The sequence below is a fragment of the Nesoenas mayeri genome (assembly GCF_963082525.1).
Source record: "Nesoenas mayeri genome assembly, chromosome: 21".
Classification (NCBI taxonomy): domain Eukaryota; kingdom Metazoa; phylum Chordata; class Aves; order Columbiformes; family Columbidae; genus Nesoenas; species Nesoenas mayeri.
This window is the reverse complement of record NC_137571.1, coordinates 5,082,900-5,109,890: the sequence shown is the minus strand read 5'-3', so window position 1 is coordinate 5,109,890 and position 26,991 is coordinate 5,082,900. Positions and strand designations below refer to the sequence as shown.

Genomic DNA, 26,991 nt, shown 5'->3' with positions numbered 1-26,991 from the left:
AGCGGGGTCCCAGGGTGCAGAGCTGCCATGTGCCCCCAGCTTTGCTGCTCCGGGTGCTGGAACAACTGCCCCGTGGGTGCTGGGGACACCCAGAGCGGGTGTCTTGGGGCGGCCTGGGGATCCCCATCTCTGTGGGGTCCCCCTGGCCCAGTGGTGACAGGTTTCACCCTCCCAAGTGCCTCATGGGCTCCGCTTCACCCTCCGAGCTGCCTGGGCAGCTGCTGGGCCCAGCAGTGCCAGCTCTCCCCGTGGCGTTGCTGCGGGACCCCCCTGGGCACCCAAGGGACGTGGGACAGAGGTGCCCGGCTGCCTGCGTGCGGGTGACAGCTCTGGCTGCCTCGGCTGGCAGGGAGGGGGTTTCTCGGCAGAGATGAGCTGTGCAGCATCCCCGGAGCCGGACACACCATGAGCCGTGGGCTGGGGCACCCACTGGGGTTGGGGCATGCGAGGAGGGGGCTGCAGGGTGTCCTGCCAGCGCGGCGGCTTCACCTGCGCCCGGAGCTGTCGCATCCCAGGCAGGGGCTGCCTTAAATCCCTCCCTCCCTCCTCCCTGGCGAGGAACTTCTCCCGCGGAGCTGGAGGATGCTGCAAGCTCCTGCGGACGAGCCGGAGGAGTCCTGTGGCAAAGTCAAGGCGAATGGAGAAGCGACGTGCTCGTGCCGGGTGTCACCGCTGCCACCAGCCCAGCCTGCAGCCGGCCGGTGTCACCTCCAGGACGGTGAGTGGCCGCGCAGGGGCTGCGGGGGTCAGTGGGGCTTTCCCCACCGATGCGTTTAACCTTCAGCGAGCGCAGCTGGTGCCGACCCCGCTGGGTCTGGGGATGCTGCTGCTCCGCAGCCTCATGCTCAGTCCCCAGCAGTGGCTCAGTGTGGGCAGGGAGGGGGCAGCCCCGGGGCTGGGGGTCACAGTGGCTTGGGCCAGCCCGCACAGAGCAGTGGGGGCAGCAGCAAAACCTTGGTGGGGTTGAGGGGGGCACTGGGGCACCCCGGAGGTCCTGGCTGCAGGGTGCAAGGGTGGCGGGTGTTTGGGTCATTGGGCAGTGCACAGCCCGGCCCATCTGCCCGCGGGTTCCCCCACAGCGGGGCTGGTCACCCCCTCCCCAGGAGCTGGGGTGTCTTTGGCCATGCACAGTGGGGACACCCCATGGTGTGGGATGGGGCAGGAAGGAGACCCCAACTCCTGGGCATCATGTTTTGGCCACACGTGGAGGGAAGTGCTGAGCACCGCGGCTGGGGGCACCAAGGCTCCGTGCACCCGCAGCCCCGAAACAGGCGAGGGGGTGGCAGGACGGGAGCCAAACTGCTCCCCTTAATCCTCACTGGGCCTCTTCTTTTCAATGTTTTAAGGCGCTCGGCAGCTGGAGCAGTTGCTGCAGTGGGTTTGCAGGGGACGGATGAGCCCGGGGGAGATGGGGGGGATGCAGCGCTGAATAGTAAAACTTGGACAGGCCCCCGCGAGGCAGTGACTGCAGAGCGCGGCCGGGCACGCGGTGCTGGGGGGAGCGGGGATAAAAGATGCTTCCTTTTATAGCCAGGCTGGGGCTGTTGGGTGCTGTGTGAGTGCATGGGTGCTGCCGCAGCCCCGGCACCCCCAGCTCCTCTGCTCCCCCGCCAGGCCCTTTGTCCCCGGTGCCCACAAACCACCCTACCCAGGGCAGGGAGCTCTTCTTGGGGCAGGGTCCCCGGGGTGCCCAGGCTAGGGGGTCGTGGATGGTGTGGGGACACGGAGGAGCTGTGGGAGGGGGCTGAGCTCAGGGGTGCATCTGCAGCCACCAAGGGCAGCGCTGGGGCTGGGGAGGGCTGGGGTTGGTGGGCGCACCCCTGGGGCTGCAGAGGGGCTTGCACTGGTCACCGGGAACATCTGGGCACAGAGATGGGCTGTGGGGCAGCATGAGGGGGTGCTGGAGTCAGGCAGCACAGGGTGCCCTGGGTGCCGTGAGCATCCCGCGGTGCTGGTGCGGCCCTCCAAGGTCACCGGCACAGCCCGGCCGAGGGGACCCTGTGTCCTGGGATGGGGCCGTGTGGCCCCCCGGGCTTGGATACCCCCAGCGCCACCGTTCTGGGAGGCTGCCCAAGGTCAGCCGGAGTGGCTGGAGCTGAACCAGGCTGGGACATGAGAGCCCCGACCCCGTTCGCTGGCTCCGGGGGTTTGGGGTGGGCACAGCCACAAACTTTTGGCTGTGCTGCACCTCAACAGCCCCGGCGGACCCGTGGTCCCCTGTACCCTGACAGCAAAACCGCGCAGCACTGTCCCACAGCATCTCTGCTGCTGGTGGGTGCTGTGAGCGGGGTCGGCGCCGTGAGTGTGTTCTTGGCACCCACCAGCTCCTGGCGGGGAGCTGCAGCGTGTGTGGCCACAGCTCCCGGCGCTGAGTCACGGCCACGCTGGCCCTGGCCAGCCCCGCGTCCCTCCTGCCCGCAGCCCGGCCCCTGTGCACCCCTTACCCCCCGCTCCCTGGGGGTGCAGGGCTGGGACCCCCGGGATGGCTCCCTGCACCCCACTGTCACACCCCTCCAGCTGTGAATTTAGGGGCAGGGAAGTCACCGGGTCAAGGAATGGATGGGCTGTGGTGACACTTGCCTCCTCTGTCACCCTGCCCTGGCCATGCTGTGCCAGAGCTGGGGGGTCCCCATGCACCCCCCTTATGGTATCCAGCCCCTAGCCCAGCGCAGTGGGGACCCTGTCAAGAGCCAGGGCTGACGGGGACACCTCGTGGAACAGCTCTGAGCGCAGGCACCCATCTCCGCCATCCGCGTGGGCTCCCAGGACACGGCACTTGGCCACTTGGTCTCCTCAGAGGTGCAGCCCCCACGATGCTCCACCAGCTCTGTCCAGGGTCCCACCACCCGGTGCCAGCAGGAACAGCGGTGCCCCCCTGCCCTGTGTGCCCAGCGCCGCCCGCCTCTCCCTCCCAACCCTACATACTTCTTCATATACCCATATGGAGTCGGCCGGCGTTATGGAATGTTAAGAAGTATGTATTTTTGGGCTGGGACCCACCCGCCACCAGCACCGGCCCAGGCAGCGCCTCCGGAGAGATGGTGCGTCCCTGGGGCTGGTAAAAAGGAACCAGATCAACTTGCAACTGGATTTGGTCCCCTTCAACCAGCTGCAGCGGCGCATGTGCCACAGCCCCGGCTGCGTCCTGCCCCGAGGGGACTTGGGGTGAGGGGTGGGCACGGGGAGCATGGAAAGGGGCTTTGTCAAACAGCTTTGGCTGGGGTTTGGGGCAGCCGGAGGGGCTGCACCCCCACTGCCGGCTGCTGGAAATCCCTGCGCTGCTCAGACCGCCCGCGCTGCCCGTGATCCTCGACTAAAACCGTGGAGCTTCACCATCCCCAAAGCTGGTTGGGAAATGCCTGATAAAGCTGCAGCCACCATGGAATGGGTGTGAGGAGCATCCTCCCCACTGCAGCCCCAGCACCTCCTGTCCCCATGTCCCCGCCGAGGGGGTCGGGGGGCAGGGGGTCCCCACAAGGAGCAGCCCCAGAGTGCAAAGCCAGAGGTGGTGCAGCCGCTGCCTCCCGCACCGACAGAGCCAGGCAGACAAGGTTAAACAGTGTGACGAGGACCAGCAGTGTGGGGAAAGGAAACGGAGCTGAGCTGCTTGGAAATTTGCTGTCGCGATATCATCTGAGGCTTCGTCTACCAGCGGCAGTCGGGAAACCTCTGATTTACTGTTGGACGGCAAACAGACAGGTTGGTGACATGGGCGGCTGGGACCCCATGGTATGTGTTTGGGGACAGCGCCCCTTTTCCGAGGGGGGAATGAAAGTGGGAGCTGCTCACCCCACTGGGCTTGCAGAGGGGATGGGGAGTCCTGGGATGGGAAGAAATGGGGGTCTCTGCTTTTGTGGTGTGGCCGGGGGGTCTTGGGGGGCAGGATGGGGTTGGGGGGGTGGCTGTGGTTGCCTGGGTAGTGTGAGGGAAGAGTGACATGGGAACGAGGGTTTTGCAGCCTGGGGACACACATGTGCCCATGGGAGCTTCACCACTGTTTCTCTCCTCTGCACGGATCGCTATAACTATGCCGGAAGATCTGCACCTTTGGGGCTTCTTCAAATCGGAATTGTAGATGGATGCTTGGCCGCAAGACCGTCTCTGTCCACCATTGTCAAGGATGGGCGTGTGGCTTTCGGGAAGCTGATGGCCCAAGCCAAGTCACTCAGTGAGTGGTCCCAGTGCAGTGTTGCGAGGTCCATGGGTCACCCCTGTGCACCCCATGTTTCTGTTTCCCTGGGTGGTACCGGCAGCAAGGAGGGGGTCTGGGGTGGCCATGGCAGTGGGGACCCCTGGGGTCCCACCCATTCTGGGGTACCTGGTGTGGCCCCATAGGGAGGTGCGGTGGGGGGGCTGCTCCTCCTTGGGGTGCTCCCCTGGGCTATGGGGTGCAGTGGGGCCCCATGCAGGGGCTGGGGATGCTCGGGCTGATTTCTGCTCCTCTTCCTCAGAGATGGCAGAACTCTGCACATCTGTGTGGGCTGCCCTGGTGGCCATTGGGACTCTCATCGGGGCTGCCATTGGGGCTGCTGTGATGTGAGCCCCCACATTCCCCCCGGGACCCTCACTGCTGTCTGCTGGGCCCCCCTGCGTCTCTTCTGCGCACCTCTTCCCCCCCACGCTGTACCTGACCCCCGCAAACAAACACGTCCCAAAGCCGACCTCCGACTCTTCCTCCGGTCCTGATACTCCCAGCAGGGGGGGCTGGGGTGGGACTCTTTCGGTTCCGCCGTCATTTCAGGAAGACGGGCAGCGCAGCCAGTAGGTCCAGCGGGTTCGGGTGGGCACTGGGCACCCCGGGGTTGCTCCTTCTCCCCCCAACTCCCGGCCAGGAGCAGCGGGGCCGTCCGAGAGAGGCTTTCCTGCCCGCCCCTCCCTCCTGCCTTTTTCCTTCTTAGCAATGGAAAACATGGCAAGAATGACCGTTGGAGCGGCTCTCGGAGCAGGTGAGGGTCTGGCGGTCCCATCTCCCCGATGGCAGTTGGGGACCCGGCCGGGCTGGGGGGCTGCGGGCGCTGGGGAGACTTTGGGTGCAGCTGGGAGGGAGGGGGTAGCACTGGCCTGTGCCTGGCAATCCATCTGCACCTGCTGCTGCAGCCCTGCACGGCTCTGTTCTCCTCCCAAGGATGGGGTGTCCCCGTCCCTGCGCCCCACAGCCCTCACTCCCTGCTCTGACCCCTCTGTCCTTTCTGGGAGGCTGGATCCGGCGCTGGTGTTAGGGGGACATGGGGGGTCCCAGACACCGCACTGACACCGCCACGTCCTCCCTGCAGGATTGTTACTTGTTGGCGCCCCGCTGGCCATCGGTGCGCTGGGCTTTACTTCAACTGGCATCGCTGCCGGGTCCGTGGCTGCCAAGATGATGTCAGCAGCTGCCATCGCCAACGGCGGAGGAGTGGCTGCCGGCAGCAGCGTGGCCGTGCTGCAGTCCATCGGTGAGTGGGGAGGGCCGGGGGCTGAGCTGCGCTGGGCTCATCCCTGGAGGGTTCCACGGGGTTACGTGCTATAGAGCCAAACCAGCCCTTGAACCCGTCAGTGGGCTGAATCACCCAAAAGTGTGGCCGAGGGATAAATCCGCAATGTGGTGGGAACATTCAGGACTTGCCGGGGTAGGGCTCCCAAGGGCTATGCAGGTGGGTGTCTGCTCTTCTGCCGAGAACCACGGCTGCGGTCACCGCTGGCCGGAGCCGGGGAGGCACGGGCTGCGCTGGGGGAGCAGAGCCGCTCCAGGCCGGCACAGTTCACAGAGCTCCTTGGCTGTCGCTGCCCGGTGCTCAGTCCCTTCACAGGCAGCATCCGTGCTCCCGGAGCATCACACCTCGTTCTTTCTTTGCAGGAGCTGCAGGTTGCTCTCTTGGTACCAAAATTGGGCTGAGGACGCTCGGTTCAGCAGCTGGTGCCAAGCTGTTCAAGAAGAACATTCCCAAGTGATGCCAAGGAGGTGCCAGCACCCATGGTTCTTGCCAGGCCAGAGGCGGGAATCCCCTGCAGACCCCCCTGTGACTCGTCTACCCTCCTAAGAGCTGCAGATCTGCTTGAGCCATGAGTGGACTGAGCCCAATAAAGGTGCTTTGCAGGTGGGGCTGTTGTGGTGGTTGGTGTGCGGTCGCTCCCAACGTTCCCGTCAAGCGCCTTGGGATTCACGGTGGCCCAGGAACAGACATCATACAGGCAATGAGGGTGTACTCTTTTATTAAGGTTAAAGGGTTTTAATCACTTTTCCAGAATACAGATACGATTCAAACAAAAACTATTTTTTTGGGGGGGTCTCAATAATTCACTTATTAATACCATACATTGAACTCTATAAATTCTCATATAAGAAAAAGTCTTTTTAATATAGGTTATGATGCACTGGTGACCTATTTAAGTCTCTTGAAGTAACACTTTGCAGTTATATAGCACCTTTCATCATAGGGCTGCAAAGCATCCTACAGAATTTAGCCTCTTAATGCCCAAACGAGGTAGGAAAGTCCGGCCAATTTACAGGTGGGTACAACCGAGGTACAGACGGGCAAGGGACAAACATAAGGCTTCATCTATACAACAGTAGTGACGTGACGTGTACTCTGGATCCTGGGCTATAATAGAGTCAGATGCTTAACTGGGGAGAAAGTTGAGAGTTATCAACCACATCCTTCTCTTAAAGGAAGAAGCCGCGCTTGCAGCAGGTCAAAAACACCTTTCCAAATTGTTCTGGCTTGCTTTGTGGTGTAAATATGTAGAAGAGAGTCTAAAAAGTCCACGGCTTGTAGATCTAAGACCTTGGTATGGGGTTTGCTGGCGTATCTCAGTCAACCACGAACTCCCAGGCTCACCAGCTGCGGCTCGTGGGGCTGGTGCCACCCACAAGTCTGACCAGTGGGGAGCTGGACCGCATTTGTGTTCGTTAAATGGTGCACTTGAGGCGCATTTTGAGATGTGGTGTTTGAGGCTTTGTTAGGCTTGACTGTTTAATTGTAATAAACTCCCTCTTTCCCTCCAAGTGAGCGACAAGCTACTTCAGGTTTTGCTTCACTGAAAAACATCTCTCTGGTGAAAAAGCATTAGCTTAGTGAACATTACGTCCAGTGGAAATTTAGGAATCCAATGTGCCCGAGTTCCTTTGAGATTCTATGACTCACATCCCCCCTCCAGCCTTGAGCCTTCCCTGGACCAGCCCCAGCGCTCTCCATGGCGGCAGAATCTATTGGTGACAGTGGAAAAGTAGAAAAGCTGTTGTATATTTGTTCCTCAGCTCTGACGGTGCTACTGGGGTTCACCCTGCAGATGAGGGCTGGGAAACAGAAGGCAGCAAACCTTAATTTTGCCTCTGCTCAGTTAGGAATGTTTAAAATAGAAGAAAAAGAGGGAGGGGACATGTTGTGCTGATGGGAACAAAACTGCAGCCCAGACCGTGGGCACGGTGCTGGGGGTTTGAGTAGAGCACTGCGAGGATTTTATACATGAGTGGTTTTTTTTCCATTTCTTTTCTTTTTAAAGACAACAGTGAAACTGTTGCACAAGGGACTAAGGACAGTTACTGAGATTGTTACCAAAATCCAAAGATTTTGCAGGTTCAAAGGCAGTTCTGGGCCCCCGGCACTGAACTGGTGCTGGTTGCACGCCTGGGGAAACACCAAATGAGGGACTTTGCTGCTGTTTCATTCCAAGTCTCTGAGGAGCCACAATGGAAACCCAGGGAGCACCATCTTCTATTTCTATTCCTCACACTCATCTTTGTCATTTCTCTGTCCACACTGAGACTACAGCACAATTTTTCTCCTTAAAAGAATATTTCAAGTAATAAACATTGCTGCGTGGTCAACACAATTGAGATTATGTTTGATATAAGTAACTTTGTCTATGTGTTCAGAAATTTGATCCCGTGTGTGTGTGTAATCTATAAATGTATTTTAATCCTTCAAGGTAATACATCTTGTAAGTCCATGTGAACTCCAGGCAGCAATTCCTCGAGTCAACATACCTGACTAGAGGAAACTGAAACTAAAGCTACTCCTGTTCATTATAGCATTGAACTGCACTGGAACCTTTCTTATCTCAGAGCCTCTGAGTAAAAGGAGTTTGCACAATGATCAACAACTTTGTTTTCAGCCCGTCAAGCTGCAAGTGATTTACATTCCAAGGATAAAATGACAAATATCTCATTCCAAGTACCTGGAAAATAAAAAACCTAATATATGTGAAAGTGTTCACAGACAACAGTGAGGGTCTTCAGAGAAAGAAAAATAAGTTGCTCAGAAGATACACTACTTTATTCTATAGGAATATTTCTGTAAATGTCCACGAAGGGACCTCAGCTGTGGTGTATGTATGTCAGCCCCAAGGAAAGGCTGCACTCCCCATGGCTCGTGCCCTCGAAACACAGAAATCCCTGGATCCCCCAGCCCTGCTGCCATGGAGGGTCCGGGCACATCTGCAACCAGCACAACCCTACACGCTCATCGTTCCAGAGTTTTATTGTCCCTGAAATGCTCCATCAGCTGCCCCAATGCAAAGCAAACCAACCCAAATCCGCGCCTGCTATTTCACTATTTTAATATAACTCTGGGGAGGGCCAGGTCAGTGTTCACAGAACATGAAACCAGCCCAAAGGAGCAGCACTGAGCCTGGGCAGGTCCCTGGTCCGGATTACGGCCAGAACGTCTCCCAGGCCACGGACAAAGCAGCATCTTTGAGCAGAAACGACAGACACAGGTGGGCTTTGATCAGACAGAACCAGGGGCAGGTTTACTTTTTCACATAGTTTTCTGTATTAAAAAATACATCAGTGAAATCTGTTACAGGCAGGGACAGGACTACCGAGTACACAACGTCAATAGACTACTTTTGGATTTTATTTTTGTTAAATTACTTTAGTTACTGCTAAAAAAATAATTAAAAAAAACCCACAAACAAAACAAACAAACAAAAAAAGGAAATATAGTTCAAGGCTGCTGATTTTCATCTCTTGAAATTTTAGTGACAAGATCAAACACCAGACCCCTGTGACAGAAGATGGCTAACTGACCAGAGCTAGATAAAAACCATACAAGTCTCTTCTTTAAAAATAGTTTGTGTTTCAAATGGATTTGTGACCACTGGTCATCAGAAACACACATCTATAGCTTGAGAAAACAGAGATACAGACGGTATCTGATAATGTCCTGTCCCCTAAACACAACGTGGGAGCTTTTATCCTCAAAAAAGATGCAGTAACAGCCAAGCCTAAAAAAACATAATTCAAAAAAACCTCTCTTTCCATTTCCAACACTATGACTAAGTCTCTTTGGGTGGGGTGGGACAAAACATGGTAATTTTCTACCATAGTTCCATTGTCAGAAGTAATACTGCATCCTTTGTCGTTGCAAAGGCGGTAAGAGAGAGTGCATGGATCTTTATCTTTTGAAATGACAAGGCCCTCCAGATTTGCCTTATAAAATAACCCAAACCATAGGAGCAGGGGAAGAGGAGAAAGGAAAGCTGCCTTAAGGGAAAGAAAAACTTCCGCGCACCACAGTATTTGCTAGATTATATCGACGGACTGCAGAGCTACCGGGCTAGGGAAGGGATTGCTGCACGTACCCCAGAACAGCCACTCTCCTGTACATACCCAGAAACGTGATCGCTCGGAACTCTGACCTACAGCACCTCTTCACGGCGAGACCAACAGCGTTGCTGTGAGCCCGGACCGAGAGCTAGATTCTGGCTTTGTGTGCCCACCTAACAGCAGCCAGAGCTGTCCCTCCACAAAGCTTCCCTGCAGACACGCCAGCGGGCTCTGCCTTCCAAACATTTGATCCCAGTTTCAAAAGAAAAAACTTATAAAAGCGCACATGTACGTGTATTTATAATGGAAGGTGTCTGCTTGCCTAAATACCACCACTTTCTGTCCTGTCCCTGTGAAGAGCTCGAGGATCTCCACGTGTTCTTTGGCAGCGCGGACTGCCAGCCAGCAGGCTGAGAGGCCGCAGGAGCCACAGTCTAGCTCTCCATGCCCAACAGTGTTATGGTAGATTTTACACAACTGTTTTCCTTAAAAACATCTCACGACTTTTAAAAATCCCAAACAGAGAAAGGATTTATGCACCACTCAAATAGGTGAGTTCGTCTTGAATTTGTTCAGAGGATTTATTGGTGCCACAGGACGTTGTTTCTTGCAGCTTACACAGCTTGATTCCTTCCAGTTCCAGTTTGTACATCTACTGTGGTTCAAAATGCGCCTGCACGTGACATTGTCTTGGCTTATTTGTTACACATTTTCCGAAGGCTGGACGTATTCACAGTTTGGTGCTTCTGATGTGTATTCAAAGGAAAATACCCCACTTCAAGTTAGTCTGATAACTCAATATCAGAGTCCTCTGATTTGACTTTGGCAAGTTCTTCGTGTACCTCTCTCACCATAAGAATCCGCGTTAACATGATGTCCAAGGTTCCCGGGTCTATTGGCAACGTGGAATACCACATGGGGCTGTTGGGTACACAGGAGCGCTCGGGTTGAAGGTAAAACACGTCACTTCTCTGCTTCACGCTTTCAGAACTGTCAATGGAAAGAAAGGAAGAGCATGTAATCAGGAGGCAGTGTTAACAGTCCTACTCACAAAACGCTACGGAGAAACAGCAAATAAACAAGTTACATTGAGACAACATCGCAGTGATTTAAACAGCATAATTAAAATATTTTTGTTAGTGATCTGGTTTCTCTCCCTTCAACTTAAGGAACAGTTAAATTGTTTCCAGGTCCCTTAGCATTAGTTGCTCATAAAAAAACAAAGCATGCCTGGCTTTGGAATATTCACATTAAACAGCAAACTGAATTTTTACTGCTGCTTGCACCACTGCAGGGGCTCAGCTCTGATATATGATGAGGAGCAGGAAAATGTTTTCCCAGCCCAAGGACAGCCAAAAGCTTCTAATGATATGCAAATGAAGACAAGAAGGTAAGAAGAGGAAGACAAAGAGCCGGGCCAGCTGCTAGGCATGCCTTCCCTAAGTAATGGGACCATTTGTAGTAAGCTCAGTAGGTGCATTTTTGAGGGTGATTTATTTGAGTTTTAGCTGACACTAATGAGATGCTGTTTCATTTTGCATGTGTATTTTCTCTGAAGAGAGAAGAACATTGTATTCCACCTGCTCAATGAACTAACTAAAGTTTATATAGAAACAGGGGAGACAAAATGATTTATATCTATGTCCTTGCTATACAGTCCTTACCTCCCAAATAAAAGTTAACCTCACATTTCAGCAGGCACAAGCTATGAGCACTTTTACCTAATTCACACTTTTCCTACTTTCTTCCACAAGGAACACAATGTCAGAGCAGGATCCTTGCCCAAATGCCTGCTCTAGTCTACATACAGATCAAAAATCAAGTTCTGTCACTTACCATTTTGATAAGTAAAATTCATAGAGTCGGACTGGACATCGCAGGGGATTATCCGTATTTTCAGCCATTTCCACTGCCGTTGCCATCTCCTCATCTTCACCACGTTTCCTTTTGCCTACAGATAATTTATCTGGATACACAAAAATGGCATCACAGAAGCTCAGTGAAAAACAGCAGCTTCGAGAATCAGCCCCAGCCCAGCACCGAGTGTCGGGACAGAAATACATGGCTTGAACAGATTATTTCTCCCATGCAGGTCAACTGCTTTGATCTGCTGGATGGGCAGAAGATCACATATGCTACAGGTTGCCCACAGCCCATTCCTCTTCTAGAAAACCACAACAACTAATATCTCGCAGAAAAATATGGAGGATGTAATTTTTTTTTGGTAAAGCAGAATATTCATAGCCCTGCTTACTGTGTATTTTTTTCCCCAGTTTTTTTAAAAAGAAAGGAGATTACAGTACAAATATGATCGCCAAAATTCAGATGATCAAAAAGTGCTCACTTACCCGATTCTACCCCTTGTTTTTGAAAGGGTGGGAAAAAACGTAAATATGTCATCTTAGTATTATACTTCAGAGTTCGGGTGCGTCTCATAACATGGGCAAAGGATAGTTTCAGGTGCTCACTGACATTCTTTAGTTGGAAGTATTTGGTGTTGAAGAAAAGAAGTGTGTTCAATAGAACAATAGGGGAATATGCACCCAGCTGTTTACACTCCCACAAGTGCTCCTCTTCAATTCTTGAGAACATATAACCTAGAAACAATGGGCAAAGAAAAAAGAAGAGAGTTATTGATGCAATTTTAGGGCTGTCCCCACACTCAGTTACAAGTGAACAGCTTTTACGGACTGTGTCTAACCCAGCAGATTTGCACAATTTTCCCAAAGCAATGACAACATTGTACATGAGCAGGGTGGGAAGGCAGAAATGAGTACAATTAACTAGGTAGATTTCACCAGAGATGTGTGTAAGCTCTCTTTCAGCTAACCTTCTATATGAATGAACTGCATACCAGATCAAATTCAGACCTATCATGAGCAATTTTAATTCCGATAAAACCAAGAACACTGCATGCACAAACATAAGAGGGAGCGTGGAGAACCAAGCTGTGGAACAGCGTGACCTTCCAACACCTGAAGAATGGAGAGAAGCATATAAAGGAAGATTGCGGACACGAGCAGAATCTCACTAAGTTCTAATTTCACTGTATTAAACCACAGTCAGCCAACTGCAAAATGTATAATTCCTAAGACAGGGAGCATGAGTTTAAAATCTACCATTGTTATATACAAATTGCAATTATCCTAAGTCAGTCAGGAAAAGGAGATATGGAGGTTTAAAAGAGATTTGTTGTGAAAAAACCCCATCACTATATGCAGCAGCCTATAAGTAATTGGATTAGTCCTGTATTAAATAACAAGTTCATTTTCTAAATGAAATACCAGTGCAACCGTACATGGTATTTGCGGTCACTCATCTCAAATACTACATACAATTCTGGCTACCTGTATTCAAAAAGATTAGCTAAAACTTGAGAGAACTAGCATATTGACTAATGGAATGGGAAGCTTTTCTGTCAAAGGAGTTGAGAGGTTGATCAGAGGCAAAGATATATTGAAGTGTAATCTGTAACTGGGATGGACAGACATGAAATCAATGCTGCTAGTCTAGCACAAACAATGACATGGTGGAGAAAGAGGAGACTAGTGGGAATGCCTCAGATCCTGTGCTTCTCTGTGGCATTGAGAAAATAGTAATTTATAATACGGCTTTGTCATGCAGCTACACAAAACAAAATAATTGTCCTACCATTTGGAAGAATTGTAGGTTCCCAGATTTTCAAAAGTTTTGTAAGTTCAATCATAAACCTGGAATAGGGCTCGGTAAAAATGTTATCTATTCTACCATTCTCAAACAGGTACTACAAGAGAAAAAAAGGAAGACACACAGTTTGAGATTATATAACAATGCAGAAAAGATACAGGACATCAGATTATTTTCTTTCCTTATGTCCCAGTGTCTTATGGTCCAAAACACTTTGTTGAAATCTTTGGTAAAATATCAAATGTGCTGCAGGGACTGGGACCTTCCCAGTTTGAAATGAGAGATCTAGGCAGCTGTTTTCTGAAAAATCATCATCCTCTAAGTGTTAAATATTCTTGAAAAAAGTCTGTCTGTAACAGACAGAGTAAAAAACTTCACACGCTAATACCTCCTGGTATATATAGGCTTAGCATTCTTAACTACAATGCTATTATTCCCATTGTTTGGTTTTTTTTCTGTAAAATATTGCCAACAAAACAGGCATCTGCCTGGCCACTGATGGCGCTCGGTCTTTGCTGGGTAACCTCTTCCATGTAAACTCATATTTTAGTTGCATGATGTTCTTCTATCTTAGATCTAAAATATTCCATCATAAACCAAATATTTCTGAGGAGCAAATCTTTCCTATACATGAAAAAGGATCAAAAAGGTACCAAACCCAAAGACTTGTGTCTAGGTAGAAACACCTAGCCCTCCACACCACCTTCCTCCCAAGTGCAGAAGCAGCCTGTTCACTCTGATCATAAAGAGGTCTAGACAAATGAGTCAAATATGGGATTAAGACAGACTAAAGGTAAAGCACAAAAAAGCCATTCTTGCCTCCTCTACAAAATCCAAGTAGCTACACGGGACTATGGATATAAAGCATCAATAGCAGAGCAAGTTTTGTATGTTCTCAGCAATACACTAATTCTCTGGGTTACCTGCTGAATTCCAAGGCACAAGTATAAGATGCTGTCAGGATCATATTTCTCTCCATTTGGTCTCCGCACCTCTTGAATAAACTGGCACAAGCCAAAACTCAGCTCAGCAAAAGTGCACGAGAGAATGTCCTCCTTCAGTTTCACAGGGCGAACTGTGGCCAAGAAAATTATTAGAAAAATTAACTTAATTAAAGAGATTAAATCTTCACACATTCCTTATTAATGTGGGCAGAACTGTTAAACCTTCTCTCTCATACATGGAGTACCTCATACAACTAAACTTGTGAACTATTTCCTATCTGTTGGCTAACAATTCTGGCAAGTTTCTTTCCAGCTGTGAAGCCTAGAAATAAGGTGTTAAGTTTTTAATGTTGTAGCACATAATGTTTCTTACAGCAAACAGTTACGCTGACAAAGAAATACTTTGTGCATGTGTTAGCTACAAATGAAGGTTCCAGTGTAAGTTGGGGAAAGACCTATTAGAGAGCAGTGTAGGGGAAAGGGACCTGGGGGTCCTGGGGACAGCAGGGTGATCATGAGCCAGCACTGGGCCCTTGTGGCCAGGAAGCCAATGGTACCTGGGGTGGGTTAGAAGGGGGTGGTCAGTAGGTCAGAGAGGTTCTCTTGCCCCTCTGCTCTGCCCTGGGGAGACCACACCTGGAATCTTGTGTCCAGTTGTGGCCCCTCAGTTCCAGCAGGACAGGGAACTGCTGGAGAGAGTCCAGCGCAGCCACCAAGATGCTGAAGGGAGTGGAGCATCTCCCGTGTGAGGAAAGGCTGAGGGAGCTGGGGCTCTGGAGCTGGACAAGAGGACACTGAGGGGGGACTCATTCATGTTTACAGATATCTAAAGGGGGAGTGTCAGGAGGATGGAGCCAGGCTCTTCTTGGTGACAACCAGTGATAGGACAAGGGGCAGTGGGTACAAGCTGGAACACAGGAGGTTCCACTTAAATTTGAGAAGAAACTTCTTTTCATAAGGGTGGCAGAGCCTGGCCCAGGCTGCCCAGGGAGGTTGTGGAGTCTCCTACTCTGGAGACATGCAAACCCGCCTGGACACCTTCCTGTGTAACCTCATCTGGGTGTTCCTGCTCCATGGGGGGATTGCACTGGATGAGCTTTCGAGGTCCCTGACATTCTGTGTGATTCTGTGAAAAAGATGGAGCCAAGTTGGTGTTGCCAACTTAGAATTATGGCCAGGTAATAGTTCAGTAAAGCTCTGCACAAAGCATCTCTTCTACAGGTGAATTACTACACGTAAATGAACATAAGTGGAGGTTGAAAGACTAACATTTGCAATGACGAAAAGAAATCTGGTATTTTAGAGTCTGTGTTAATAGGTAACAGATCAATTAGGAATGTAATAGCTATGATTCTCAAATGCATAAAAAGACCTATGACAGTATTCCACAAAATACTTTAAAGCTCAGTAATATCAAATCCTAATTTTTATGTGAATAACATATCATGCCAAGCGCTCTTCAACTAAGTACTTCTGTTTCCACCGAGAGAGAAAAAATTACCTGAAAACTTCAGGTCCCCTTGGTCCTCCTGTGCATTTTTCCATTGGACCCAGTTTTTCCAGGCATTTACCCCGTACATATATTTTAGGGTCATCCCAGAAACAGAGCATCCCGGGTAGGAGCCCTGCATCAGATTCCGGGGCTCCACAGAAACTACAGACTTCTTCCGTCCCTACGGGCAAACAAACCAATCAAAACAAATCAATATTTAATAGGCTCTTCATCTAGGGATGCTTAACTTGCTCTCACATATAAAGGCTCACATGATAACAACATCCTGCTCTTGTATGATAGTATCTGAATGAGTATATATGTGCCTTTAATATGTGGACAAAACCACATTTTACAGAAAAGGTGCGACAAAATACAATAATTCTCACTGTGATAAATATGCACAGAAATATATTCTTCTCTAGGTACACAAGAAAAACCATTTATTCTTTCCTGTAGATTATGCCACTACTTAAAGGACATCTATTTTGCATTTTTTTAAAAATGATACACATTTGAGAAATGGTCTGCACTAAAAAGAGCATTTATTCTACCTAGTTGCAGAGTGGGAGGAAAGAAAATCTTATCTCCTGTAACAGAACAGGCAAAAATACACAGCAGAGTTAAATCGAATTCTCATTTTCACCCTGGAGCAGTATTTTCTTTCTTCTGAGAATAAGCATGCACATAAAGTTATCGCTTCAAATGCAAGGATCTTGCATTCCAGAAGCGTTTTCTTACCCGTCTCTTAGGCTGTGGGAAGCCATCTCTGTGTCTCCGTCTTGCTCGAGAACGTGACTGCAAACCCAGTCCTTTACTGAGAGGGTCAAATGAGTCTGAAGTCAAATCAACACCATTAAGAGTTTAATGAGATGATTTAACAGCCCAGGTAGAAGTGTCACTTAGATACTACGGAACACCTTAGAGTTGTCAAGGTACAATGCTTACTCAGAAAATTGTGTGTACTTTTATACAACAACGCATTTTTTCTTCACGGTACACTGACCTGATGGAAAATCTGCCTCCAGGTCCTGTTCCACGTCACCTTTGGAGAACTGCTTCAGCTCGGGGTCTGGCTCTGGCAGGGCGTTCGACCTCAAGGTGTAGTGATTTAACTCATCCTCCCAGCTGTGTGGAGTGGACACCGCTTCTGATTCAAGATCTCCACTGTAGGTACTGCCTTGGTCTGAAAGGAGAGTGATCAGATACACCATGTGCTATAGGAAAGGACAGACAAAAAGAGGAGTATACAAGAGAAAATATAGCAGGATCAAAGTCCATTTGCCAAAAAAACAATAATAAATCTAACTGACCTTTCTCAAATATCTTGGGGTCCAGGAAGAGTTCATGCTCAGATGTTTGAGATCCTACAGAAAAAGAAAGAAATTCATATCTACAAATGACTGACAGCTTACACAACTCATACAAAACACTTTGAATACCAAAAAACTACGTAACTAGGTCATAATACTAACACACATGATGTGTCTTCTCCTCCACTAGAGCCCTCCTAACAGCTTTCTACCTTGGCCATGCTGTTACAGCAAAAACAGAAACACAGAACTAACCCATGTTTGCTTTTCCAAACATTTCCATCCCTCGGTGTTTGTTATTTGGGTCATCTGTAGACAGGTAAGATATTTTGTTCATTTATTTTCAGCTTGTTCCACTCCATGGGACGATCACTATCCAACACCCTCTAACTTGCAACACCCTCCAAGAATCCACCAGAAAAAACCTGACAGAAAAATATTCTTGTAAAGCAGCAACTCTGTCTTCTCGACTTTGACTCCTCCTGCTAATGCATGATGTGCTGATCTGGAGATTACTACCTCCAGTAATCTTTTACTGTCAACAAAGGTCAAACCAGCACCTAGGATCAGGGAAAGGGAATGCAAAGACATCTAAGGCACTGTCAGCGCTTGGTATCTAATGTGGTTTCTGTGCTGAAGCGTAGCTCTACTGAATATTGACCGATAAACCTCTGTGAAATTACAAAAGCTTCAGAAAGGTGCAAGTATAACCAGCACCTGAGATGGGAACTATGAAGGAAGAGAAAATTATGCTTAAAACATGTTTTCAAAACAAAGAAGACAATATTGTACACTGAAACAAAATTACCTCCGAATATACAGTTCAGCTGTAAGCTGTAGGCCCAGAAGATCCCCTTGTTTTAAAAGAGTAAGTCATCAAAATTGCTAGGACATGACAAAAGTGTTATAGCCCTGTCTAGGCTGGCACTTTACCTACATGAACACTGTGGAAAATAGATGTTAGTAAGACAACAGGACCATTTAACATGCCATGTGTACTTGGGAAGCAGCCAGCATAGGCCCTGCATCTACTTCTCTCTGTTTTATATGAGAGGACCTTCATCTCGCCACATTTAGTTTCCTTTTTGAAAACACCACATACCACCATGAGAGTGTGTTTTTTCTTTCTCCTCATCTTCTGCAATCATTTCTGCCATCTGAAGGAGATCAGCTTCAAACGGATTCGCAGGAACCTTCTCCTTGATATCCTGAATAGTTTCAATGATCTTATCAGCATTATCCAGGGTAGTCGGGAAGAGCATGGGAACTGGTACCTATGGAATGCATGAAGGGAAACAGCAGATACATTTAATCTTACATACATTTTAGGACTACAAAATTTAATTTTACAATAAGTCCAGACTGGACAACTTGTTTCATTTCTGCAACAATGCTACAAACTGGTAGAACCAGAACTAAAGACTGGGAACCAGTTCTCTAGTGAACTGAACTATAACTTACAGGTACTGGCATCCCAAGTGGAACTGGTGTGTACTGGGTGTAGAGGTGAAGGGGCACTGGCACGAACACTGGTACAGGAACAGGTACCACAACGATCTGGGGTTGAACTTCTTCTTTTTCTATCAAAAATAGAGCAAAGCAAAAACTGTTTAATCATATGACTATCCAGTACACTCTGGAGATGACAGAACACTGGCCCAGGCTGCCCAGGGGGGTTGTGGAGTCTCCTTCTCTGCAGACATTCCAACCCGCCTGGGCACCTTCCTGTGTAACCTCATCTGGGTGTTCCTGCTCCATGGGGGGATTGCACTGAATGAGCTTTCCAGGTCCCTTAAACCCCTGACATTCTGGGATTCTGTGATTCTGAGTCTGCTCTTGTGCCTCGTGCTGTGAGAGCTAAGAACTCACAAATCCTGTCCTGAGGAAAACAAGTTCCCTCTGTAGCATTTCACATGTCACTCCTCTATTACGCTTCATTTTCACAGTTAAGATGATCGCAAAATGCTGAAGATGAGTTAAAGTAAATCTCAAGACTCATCACACATGAGGCTTTCAAAGAACAGCAAATGTTTTACGTCTTTAAGGCAAACTGCTACTTGGAAAATACCACACAACAATCTCAAAACTATTTAAGGTTTTGAAGTATATTAAAAATATTTTCTGATACATAAATCACACATTAGTCTCTCAACTGCAATAAAGGATTTTACAAAATGGGTAGGAGACGAGATCCGTACCTGTCTGGCATTCTTTGTTTTGTGTGTGAGGTTTGCATGAGGTGGCCTTAGTCTGTGTGATCGGCTTGCACAACAACGCTTTGTTTTTCAGAAGCCTGGGTGGCTGTGATGGTGGCAGCTTTAGGGCATCTGTCTGAGTACTAGCCTGTTCAGAACAATAAAAATGAGCGCAGTCAGTACTGGTTTGAAGGATATAATAAGATTAGTATTTTTTCCCTACTACGGGACGTTGAAGAATTTAAAAGTCTCTTTGCTGATAAAAATGACAATTTAAAAACTATTGCAAAACCAGCTTGTTAATGTGCTTGGTGTCTTCGTCTCTATTTTAATCAAACAATAGGCTTTTTGTTAACAGTGCAGTGAACAAATCTGCAAGAATGGCTAGCTTCTCTAGTCAAATAACCTCTCTAAACTTTTGACCTCAGAATCTTACTGACAGCAAGAATATAAAGAAGAGTTAAGATACTTTTGATGACTAAGAGTCTGGCTGATACAGATACCCAAAACCCACGGTAAACTGATGGGAAACAACTGAAAATGAAGTTAAAAGTGAACACAAATGCTGGCAGTATCAGTATCACATCCTGATTACACACAGACTGACTACTCCTGCTTGTACTAATTTCAAGTCCTGTTAACTCTGTCTTCCAGTAATATATTCAAATATAAGGATCTGTTTCATTAGGGAAAATTCGTACTCTAATCCATAAATGACACTTCAGCTAAAAGCAAGAGTGTCAGCCTTCCAGAACGTGAGAGCTACATAATAAAATCTTCATATCGTCTTAACATATCTAATCAATCTGTCAGTGGACACAAAAAGACTTTTATACCATAATTTTTAAAAAGGCATCTGCAAGCTGGATGAACTTTAAATCCCAATAACACCTAGAAAAAGCAGTTACAAAAATGACAGTGCAAAAATTCTTGGATACTTTACTTGTTATTGATACAATCTGGGCGAAAGTGAGAAAAAGAGTCTCTCGTAAAACTTACATCTCCTATTATTTTTGCTGTCACAGTAGGGACTGCACCTGTAAAAGAAAAAAAACATACAAGAATAGTCTGTGTATTTACCAGCAAGGAAAATAACCCATATTCTGTCAAGGTCAAGAAAAAGAATTCCCATTAAACCCCATTCCCTGGTGTGTGTATACAAATTTAAGTCATTATTTATACCTAGGTAAAGGAAGGACAAAACCATAACCATCTGCATTGACATGAAGCATAATGAAGAAGTGGCTATTCTCAGTGGAAAAGGTCCCTGAACAAATATAAATGTTCGAGAATAGAGATTTATAAATATAGACACGGTATTTAGCAGTCTTACCCTGTAAAACATTGTTGGAGTTAACCGTGGGCTGGGCAGCAGGGGTGCTCGCAAGGGACACCACGTTTGCTATGACGGGGGTTGAGTCCTTTCTCAAAGAAGGGGGGCCTGAGGAGGAAGCTGGTGCCGTAGAAAGGTTTGACAGACACAATGAACAGAAGAAAAGTAAATTAAGCAATAAGATAATTTACAAAATGGCATTTCTGAAACGACACCCACCCTCCCGATTTAGCTCCAAATGAAAAAGCCTGCTGTAAGCAGGAGATGCGCACAGAGTTCCAGAGCTGAATGTGGCCTGGCGCATACTATACATTTCAGTTAACATTCTTTAGTGCTCGTCGGGTACCTTACTGTTGCAGTCACCATCACTCAGTGGGAGATTATGCCCCTCTTTAGGATCAGTGCTATTTCTGCCCTTTGTCTCGCTTCCTCTTCCTGTCTTTGTGGGCCTTTCTTCCTTTCTTCCCTTTGCATTTCATTCCCTACAGAAACTCACAGTTCCTATTCCTGTGGGCTTCACTCCCACCCTCCTTCCCATTCCATCTGCTAAAATAACAAACAAGGAGACAGCTACAGTGCACATTGATCTCAGCATTGGTACTTTAAGAATCAACACTTGATGACACAGAAATGCTAACTCTTCATATGCCTACAGACTACACAGAACTGGCTCTTTTAAGTGCACATATGGAAGTCTGTATTTACAACCATTAAGTCTATTAATTTCACCATTTTATTTTTTTTCTTAAATGAGCATTAACATTCTAAAATGTCTGGCTATGTGTTATGAAGTACAGGAGACAAGCTAGGTATTTAACATGTCTTTAATGGGTATCAGTACATTTTACCCCACTAAATGGGCCTTTGTTTTCTGAAAGCGACTGAAAAGCAAGTGCTTCTGTTTGCTTCATATACCAAACCTAGATTGTGATTTTAAAGAACAACAATCTCATTTCATACCTGCAGAAGTCTGAAATTGTCTGAAGGAAGAGAGAGATCTAAACCTGAGCCTATTCAACGGCAATGGGCAATTCCCCCCAGTAGAAGATATATCCTAAAAAGTTCACTGAATCAAGTTTCCAAATAAAAGTTCCTATCGCTATCAAGCACAGCAAAAAGCAATACCACTCCCAGCTTGTTTTACCTGTGTTGTTTGGGGCTGGAGGGTCAGAAACACTTTGCTGATTACAGAACAACAGAATACAAAGCAGATTGCAAAAATGCTTGATCTCCCCTTGCCATTTCATGGACTCACTGAGTTTACCTTGTCTCTTACAACCATCACACTTCGCCATCTAGGAAAACAGAGCGAGGGAGAAATTAAACACACTTGTAAAAAGCAACAGGGAGTATCATATAAAAACCTCTTTGCACCCCGCGCAGCCAATATAGTGTACAGAAATCTGTCAGGAGTGCATCATTTTTGCAGTGCAACACAAAGCCGCAGAACATTGTGTCTGTCTTCCCACAACTCATATTAGGTTTTCTCTATATAGAGAACTGGTACTCAAAAGTTAAGAGGGATTTACTCATCTCTCACACATATGCAATATGTGCAAGACACAGAAGACAACTACAGCTAGTTCACTTGGCTCCTAACGCACAAAGGTTCTTTGCTAACACGTTCATACTCTAGAGGATGCTGGGTGAGAATATTGCTTACCTGGTAAAACAAAACCGTGAATTTAGACATGCACTCCTCTGAGCAAAACTCCTCCATTTTTCCCCCAAAGTGATTCTGGACCAGTTTGGGGGAAGTTTGTAAACAGTAACTGCACATTTTACAGTGGTTTCCCCAGCGCTTAGCCAAGTCATGTTTATAGAGCAGTTTACAACCTAAGAGAAAACAGCAAAAAAACCTTCAATATCAAAATGACATTTGCTCGGCACTTCTGATTCTTGTATTTAGTTACGTCTGTAATAATTTGTTGAAACATACCATGAAAACGTAAAGTGTGAACAAATTCTGTGTTTCTAAACATAAAAATGGCGTTCTAATATAAAAGTAGGTTTTTCTTAGTATTACAAATAATTTTAAGGCAAAACACGTCTGACTTGATTTGTCCCAGACATTGTCTTGCCCCTTCTTACCTTCACTACAGAACGGCTTATCTACGCCTGAGAATCGCACTGTCTCCTTCATAATTTTCTCAATTCTGCAGTATTCACACAAAGCCATGACACTGCTCCTCTTCTTATATTCATCGCAGCAGGTCTTCCCACAAAACTGGAACATTTTACCCTGCAACACAGCCAGAATGTTTTGGTTTCAGTGTTTCACGTCCCACATAATACGTTTTTATTGTTAATAAAAACTCAGAAGGATGTTCATGCTCTTGGAAATCAACAACAGGCAGCACTAGCAATCAGTCTCCCCATTTAGCTTTATAATAAAGCACAAATTTCTGCAGAAAGCTCTCAGCAATGTGCTTTGTCCTGGAACTAAAAGGATTATTTCTGGGACCAAGAATCAAGAATGTGCTTACCTAGCTAGGTAATGATAGGGTTTTGTTTTTTTGGAGTGTTTTGGTTTCATTTTTTTTCTATTTAAAGATCAAAGAGCTAGTATCAGTATTAATTTTGGTAATGGTTAAATAATACCAAAATCAGTTCCAAACTCCTCCATACCAGGTCACAGTAAGCACCAGATCACTACAGAGAGACCACTGCAGATAAGCTACAGTTTCTTAGGCTTCTGTTGAGAAATACGAGCCAGAAAAGCTCCAGTCATTATTACCTTGTAGTCAAGCAGTTCTGGTTTGGTTGCAAACAACCTGTTGCAGTGCTGACACCTGAGTTTTACAACAGGGCGGGCAAAAGTGACTTGTTGGGACTGGGCAGCCAGTCTCTGGAGCCCGGCTGCAGCCGAGCTGCTCATGGAGCTGGGGGACACCGTGGAGGTGGTGCCACCTGCCGAAACCGCTGCCCCCGAGGGAATGCTGACAATAACTTGACCTTGTGACAGTGGTACCACTGCAGAGTTCATTCCTGTGGGCTTGTTGAACAAATTCTGCAGGAAAACAAATTGAGGAAGAGGCTTTATTTTACATTGTAACATATTTTACCCGATATCACAGAATCACAGAATCAGAATCACAGAATGTCAGGGATTGGAAGGGACCTCGAAAGCTCATCCACCAGTCCAATCCCCCCACCGGAGCAGGAACACCCAGATGAGGTTACACAGGAAGGTGTCCAGGTGTGTATGAATGTCTCCAGAGAAGGAGACTCCACAACCTCCCTGGGCAGCCTGGGCCAGTGTTCTGGCACCCTTATGAGAAGAAGTTTCTTCTCAAATTTAAGTGGAACCTCCTGTGTTCCAGTTTGTACCCATTGCCCTTTGTGCTATCACTGGTTGTCACCGAGAAGAGCCTGGCTCCATCCTCCTGACACTCCCCCTTTAGATATCTGTAAACATGAATGAGTCCCCCCTCAGTGTCCTCTTGTCCAGCTCCAGAGCCCCAGCTCCCTCAGCCTTTCCTCACACGGGAGATGCTCCACTCCCTTCAGCATCTTTGTTGCCCTGCGCTGGACTCTCTCCAGCAGTTCCCTGTCCTGCTGGAACTGAGGGGCCACAACTGGACACAATATTCCAGGTGTGGTCTCCCCAGGGCAGAGTAGAGGGGCAGGAGAACCTCTCTTGACCTACTAACCACCCCCCTTCTAATACACCGCAGGATGCCATTGGCCTTCCTGGCCACAAGGGCACAGTGCTGGCTCATGGTCATTCTGCTGTCCACCAGGACTCCCAGGTCCCTTTCTCCTACGCTGGTGTTAGGCACAGATATCACAGATATTCCCACCATCGATTTATTATTCTACTAATTCAGCTAAGAAGAAATCCTAGAAGTCACACCTGAAAAGCTACTACGCAACTGTAGCTGCAAAAATTGCGTATGCTCCCATCTGACATAGCCAAGTGATACTGAGGGTTTGCTGATATTTTACAGCTGTTGCACTGAACTTGAACACCTGAGGGTGAAACAGAGAAGAAAAAGTGATTTATGCGACATCAAGTTGTACCGCAGGTAATTTTGCACTGTGCATACAAAACCAAAGAATCTGAATGACAAGCCAAGATACACACGGAAGCCCAATATAAAGTTAATATAAAGTTTTACAGATTCAGAAGTGGACACTGCAGCTGCGGTGCCTCTTGTTTGCCAGATTCTTTCATTAATCTCCCAGTATCCCTAGGATGTCAGTAAGCATTTTTCTGTTTTACAAGAAAAATAGCTGAGAATATGTTTGCCTAGCTCAATGCAACACTAGGCAGAGGTAACTAAGGCAATCACCCTGGAGAACAGGCGCAGAAATGTCACAGCGGTGGTATGGCATATGTCCACAGAAATGGATTTGTCCAGCTGGGAAACCCACCAGCTGCACTTGTAAGAGCAGAAAGTAGATTTAAGGTTTATTATCATGTTTAAGCTCTCTAAACCAAAGCTGAGATGGCTGTACTGTTAGGTTTACCTATGGTAGGAAGTCCTTATATTCAGTACCTCCCCTTAAAATAAAAAAAGTCACCTTCCACCCACAAGCCCCGCAAAAGAATATTTGCCTTAATTTTCAAGACAAATTAAGTCTGCATATGAGCTACATTAAACTATGCTTCTGAAGAAATAAAAGGATAAAGTTACCTGTAGAAGTAACCAATTTCACTCTATACGCTGACAAGCAGTTAACAGAGCAAAACAGTTCTGTTTTTCCCAAGGTGTTTGTGCCCTCTACCATCTCGGCTGAAGATCTCAAAGACTTACACAGTGTGCAAGGTGTGATTTTAGCTGACTTCTGTGGAAACACGGAAATTCGTCATTCATTTGAAACTTAATATTTTTATTAACCTGGAAATTAATCACTAACATATAAAACATGTATAGAAATCCCTGCCAGGGTCATATATCACAGAATCACAGAAAGGGATTGAAAAGGACCTGGAAAGCTCATCCAGTGCAATCCCCCCATGGAGCAGGAACACCCAGATGAGGTTACACAGGAAGGTGTCCAGGCAGGTTTGAATGTCTCCAGAGTAGGAGACTCCACAACCCCCCTGGGCAGCCTGGGCCAGGCTCTGCCACCCTCACCATGAAGAAGTTTCTTCTCAAATTTAAGTGGAACCTTTTGTATTCCAGTTTGAACTCATTACCCCTTGTCCTGTCACTGGTTGTCACCGAGAAGAGCCTGGCTCCATCCTCGTGACACTCACCAGGGACAGAAGATATATCTTAGACCAAGACAGTAACTGAAATAATAAACTAATAGACTGGGTGTTTCATAAAACACCCCAAATCTAATCACAGGTATTTTTAACGTTCTGTCAAAATATACCTGCTTGTACGCTGTCACACACGCTGAACTGCAGAACTTTTTTGACTGTCCCTCTATCTGAAGCACGTGGCATTGCCCAGAGCCGCTGTAGCAGTACCCTCCGCAATTCTCACAGCAGTTCATGGTCAAGTTGTTAGCCGAGCGGAACTTGGAGAAGCAGGCATCGCTGCACAGCTTGTGCACAACATTCTGGTAGTTCACTTCGTGTCTGATCTGCAAGAACACATAACAAGAATAGAAAGAATATGTGTGTTCTTCTCTGAGACAGCTAGTTGTCCTGATCTAAAGAAAATTCCATAGAAAAAGAAGTTTGCAATTACCACTGCGTTCTTCTGGCACATGCTGCACTTGGTTGAAATGCTGTTAGTATGAATAGTAACAACAGGTTTCCTTTTCAGTTCATATGTAGATAGACAAGACTGGCTGCAGAAATCCTTACTGGCATTTGTATTGTCAAATTGGGCAGTGATTACATCCTTTGGATTTAGAATGTCTCTATGGAAAAAAGAAAAACAGATAAAGAATTAACATTGGTTTCACGTCAACTTGCTGTCCTTTCCGTTTCTACAGACTAAACATTCTCTAGAAGACGGTTTGGCTGTTTGGTTGGTTGTTTTTTTCCCTGATCTAAGTACCTGACTTCATTTTTTCTTTTCCTATTAGGAAAATAGGTAAGAAGTACGATTCTCAAGTAGATATTTTGTGAAACATTTTGTACCTGGACTTTAGAGTGGCCTATAAACACATTAGGTTGTATCATTAAATCTTTTCAAAAGGAACTTGGAAAAAATAGCTGTTTTGCAGAGTCTTTACTAAAAAATATTTAGAAAGCAGGATAGGTGGAATAATTCCCTTTAACAATGAAAACAGCAGCTGTAGTGTTCCTACTAGAACAAATACAAGCACTGTCCTACTTTGAGCAGCTTGAGCAGGTTTTCTTGGTAGAAGCTGGTGGGCGGGAGGCTGGAGCGGTGTATCCAGTGAGGCACAGTGTGGAGCAGAAGAGCTGGGTTGAGCCTTTCCGCTGGTATGCGGTTTGCCCCTTCTGCAGGATTTTTTTACAGCCCGAACAGGAAACCCGAACAGCTGTGCTTGGAACTGAGGGAAGCATTTTACTCATGCCAGAGGACGCCACAGCAGGCTGGAAACCTGATGACAGCTGTGGAGCTAAAAAAAACCAACCAAACAAAA

At 47.3% G+C, this 26,991-nt stretch overlaps 2 protein-coding genes across 6 annotated transcripts in view; one reads left to right on the top strand and one right to left on the bottom strand.

Annotated features, from left to right (window-relative positions):
- Positions 1-567: 567 nt before the first annotated feature.
- On the top strand, positions 568-6,011 carry LOC308048500 (interferon alpha-inducible protein 27-like protein 2B). 2 transcript variants are annotated; one of them, XM_080357675.1, is made up of 6 exons: positions 568-718; positions 3,537-3,699; positions 4,038-4,168; positions 4,899-4,946; positions 5,274-5,435; positions 5,837-6,011. In XM_080357675.1, the coding sequence occupies exons 3-6, from the start codon at positions 4,147-4,149 to the stop codon at positions 5,929-5,931; spliced, it is 327 nt and encodes a 108-aa protein (XP_080213801.1). In that variant the 5' UTR covers positions 568-718; positions 3,537-3,699; positions 4,038-4,146; the 3' UTR covers positions 5,932-6,011. The 2 variants fall into 2 exon arrangements, with proteins under 2 accessions (XP_080213801.1, XP_080213802.1); XM_080357676.1 differs by lacking the exons at positions 568-718; positions 3,537-3,699 and adding an exon at positions 4,452-4,761 and having other exon boundaries at positions 4,081-4,168.
- A 1,997-nt stretch (positions 6,012-8,008) lies between these two features.
- Positions 8,009-26,991, bottom strand: part of ZMYM4 (zinc finger MYM-type containing 4) — a 33,316-nt gene continuing 14,333 nt past the window's right edge. Inside the window, exons 7-29 of one of the 4 annotated variants that reach the window (XM_080357656.1) lie at positions 26,715-26,967; positions 26,121-26,295; positions 25,801-26,013; positions 25,113-25,263; positions 24,329-24,444; positions 23,210-23,482; positions 22,564-22,714; positions 22,136-22,308; positions 21,617-21,767; positions 20,473-20,592; positions 20,139-20,176; positions 19,143-19,287; positions 18,406-18,524; positions 18,047-18,218; positions 16,945-16,998; positions 16,638-16,817; positions 16,373-16,467; positions 15,641-15,812; positions 14,119-14,270; positions 13,181-13,292; positions 11,878-12,126; positions 11,366-11,495; positions 8,009-10,519 (exon numbers count right to left, since the gene is read on the bottom strand). In XM_080357656.1, coding sequence (XP_080213782.1) covers positions 10,312-10,519; positions 11,366-11,495; positions 11,878-12,126; positions 13,181-13,292; positions 14,119-14,270; positions 15,641-15,812; positions 16,373-16,467; positions 16,638-16,817; positions 16,945-16,998; positions 18,047-18,218; positions 18,406-18,524; positions 19,143-19,287; positions 20,139-20,176; positions 20,473-20,592; positions 21,617-21,767; positions 22,136-22,308; positions 22,564-22,714; positions 23,210-23,482; positions 24,329-24,444; positions 25,113-25,263; positions 25,801-26,013; positions 26,121-26,295; positions 26,715-26,967 — 3,602 coding nt within the window. In that variant the 3' untranslated portion in view covers positions 8,009-10,311. Of the gene's footprint in view, positions 10,520-11,365; positions 11,496-11,877; positions 12,127-13,180; positions 13,293-14,118; positions 14,271-15,640; positions 15,813-16,372; positions 16,468-16,637; positions 16,818-16,944; positions 16,999-18,046; positions 18,219-18,405; positions 18,525-19,142; positions 19,288-20,138; positions 20,177-20,472; positions 20,593-21,616; positions 21,768-22,135; positions 22,309-22,563; positions 22,715-23,209; positions 23,483-24,328; positions 24,445-25,112; positions 25,264-25,800; positions 26,014-26,120; positions 26,296-26,714; positions 26,968-26,991 lie in introns of those variants that run through there. The other 3 variants (XM_080357657.1, XM_080357659.1, XM_080357658.1) reach the window with 3 other exon arrangements.

Coding starts and splice junctions, on each gene's coding strand:
- LOC308048500 (XM_080357675.1), top strand. CDS start 4,147: ATGGCCCAAGCCAAGTCACTCA. Junction 4,169..4,898: donor GGCCCAAGCCAAGTCACTCA/GTGAGTGGTCCC, acceptor TTTCCTTCTTAG/CAATGGAAAACATGGCAAGA. Junction 5,436..5,836: donor GGCCGTGCTGCAGTCCATCG/GTGAGTGGGGAG, acceptor CTTTCTTTGCAG/GAGCTGCAGGTTGCTCTCTT.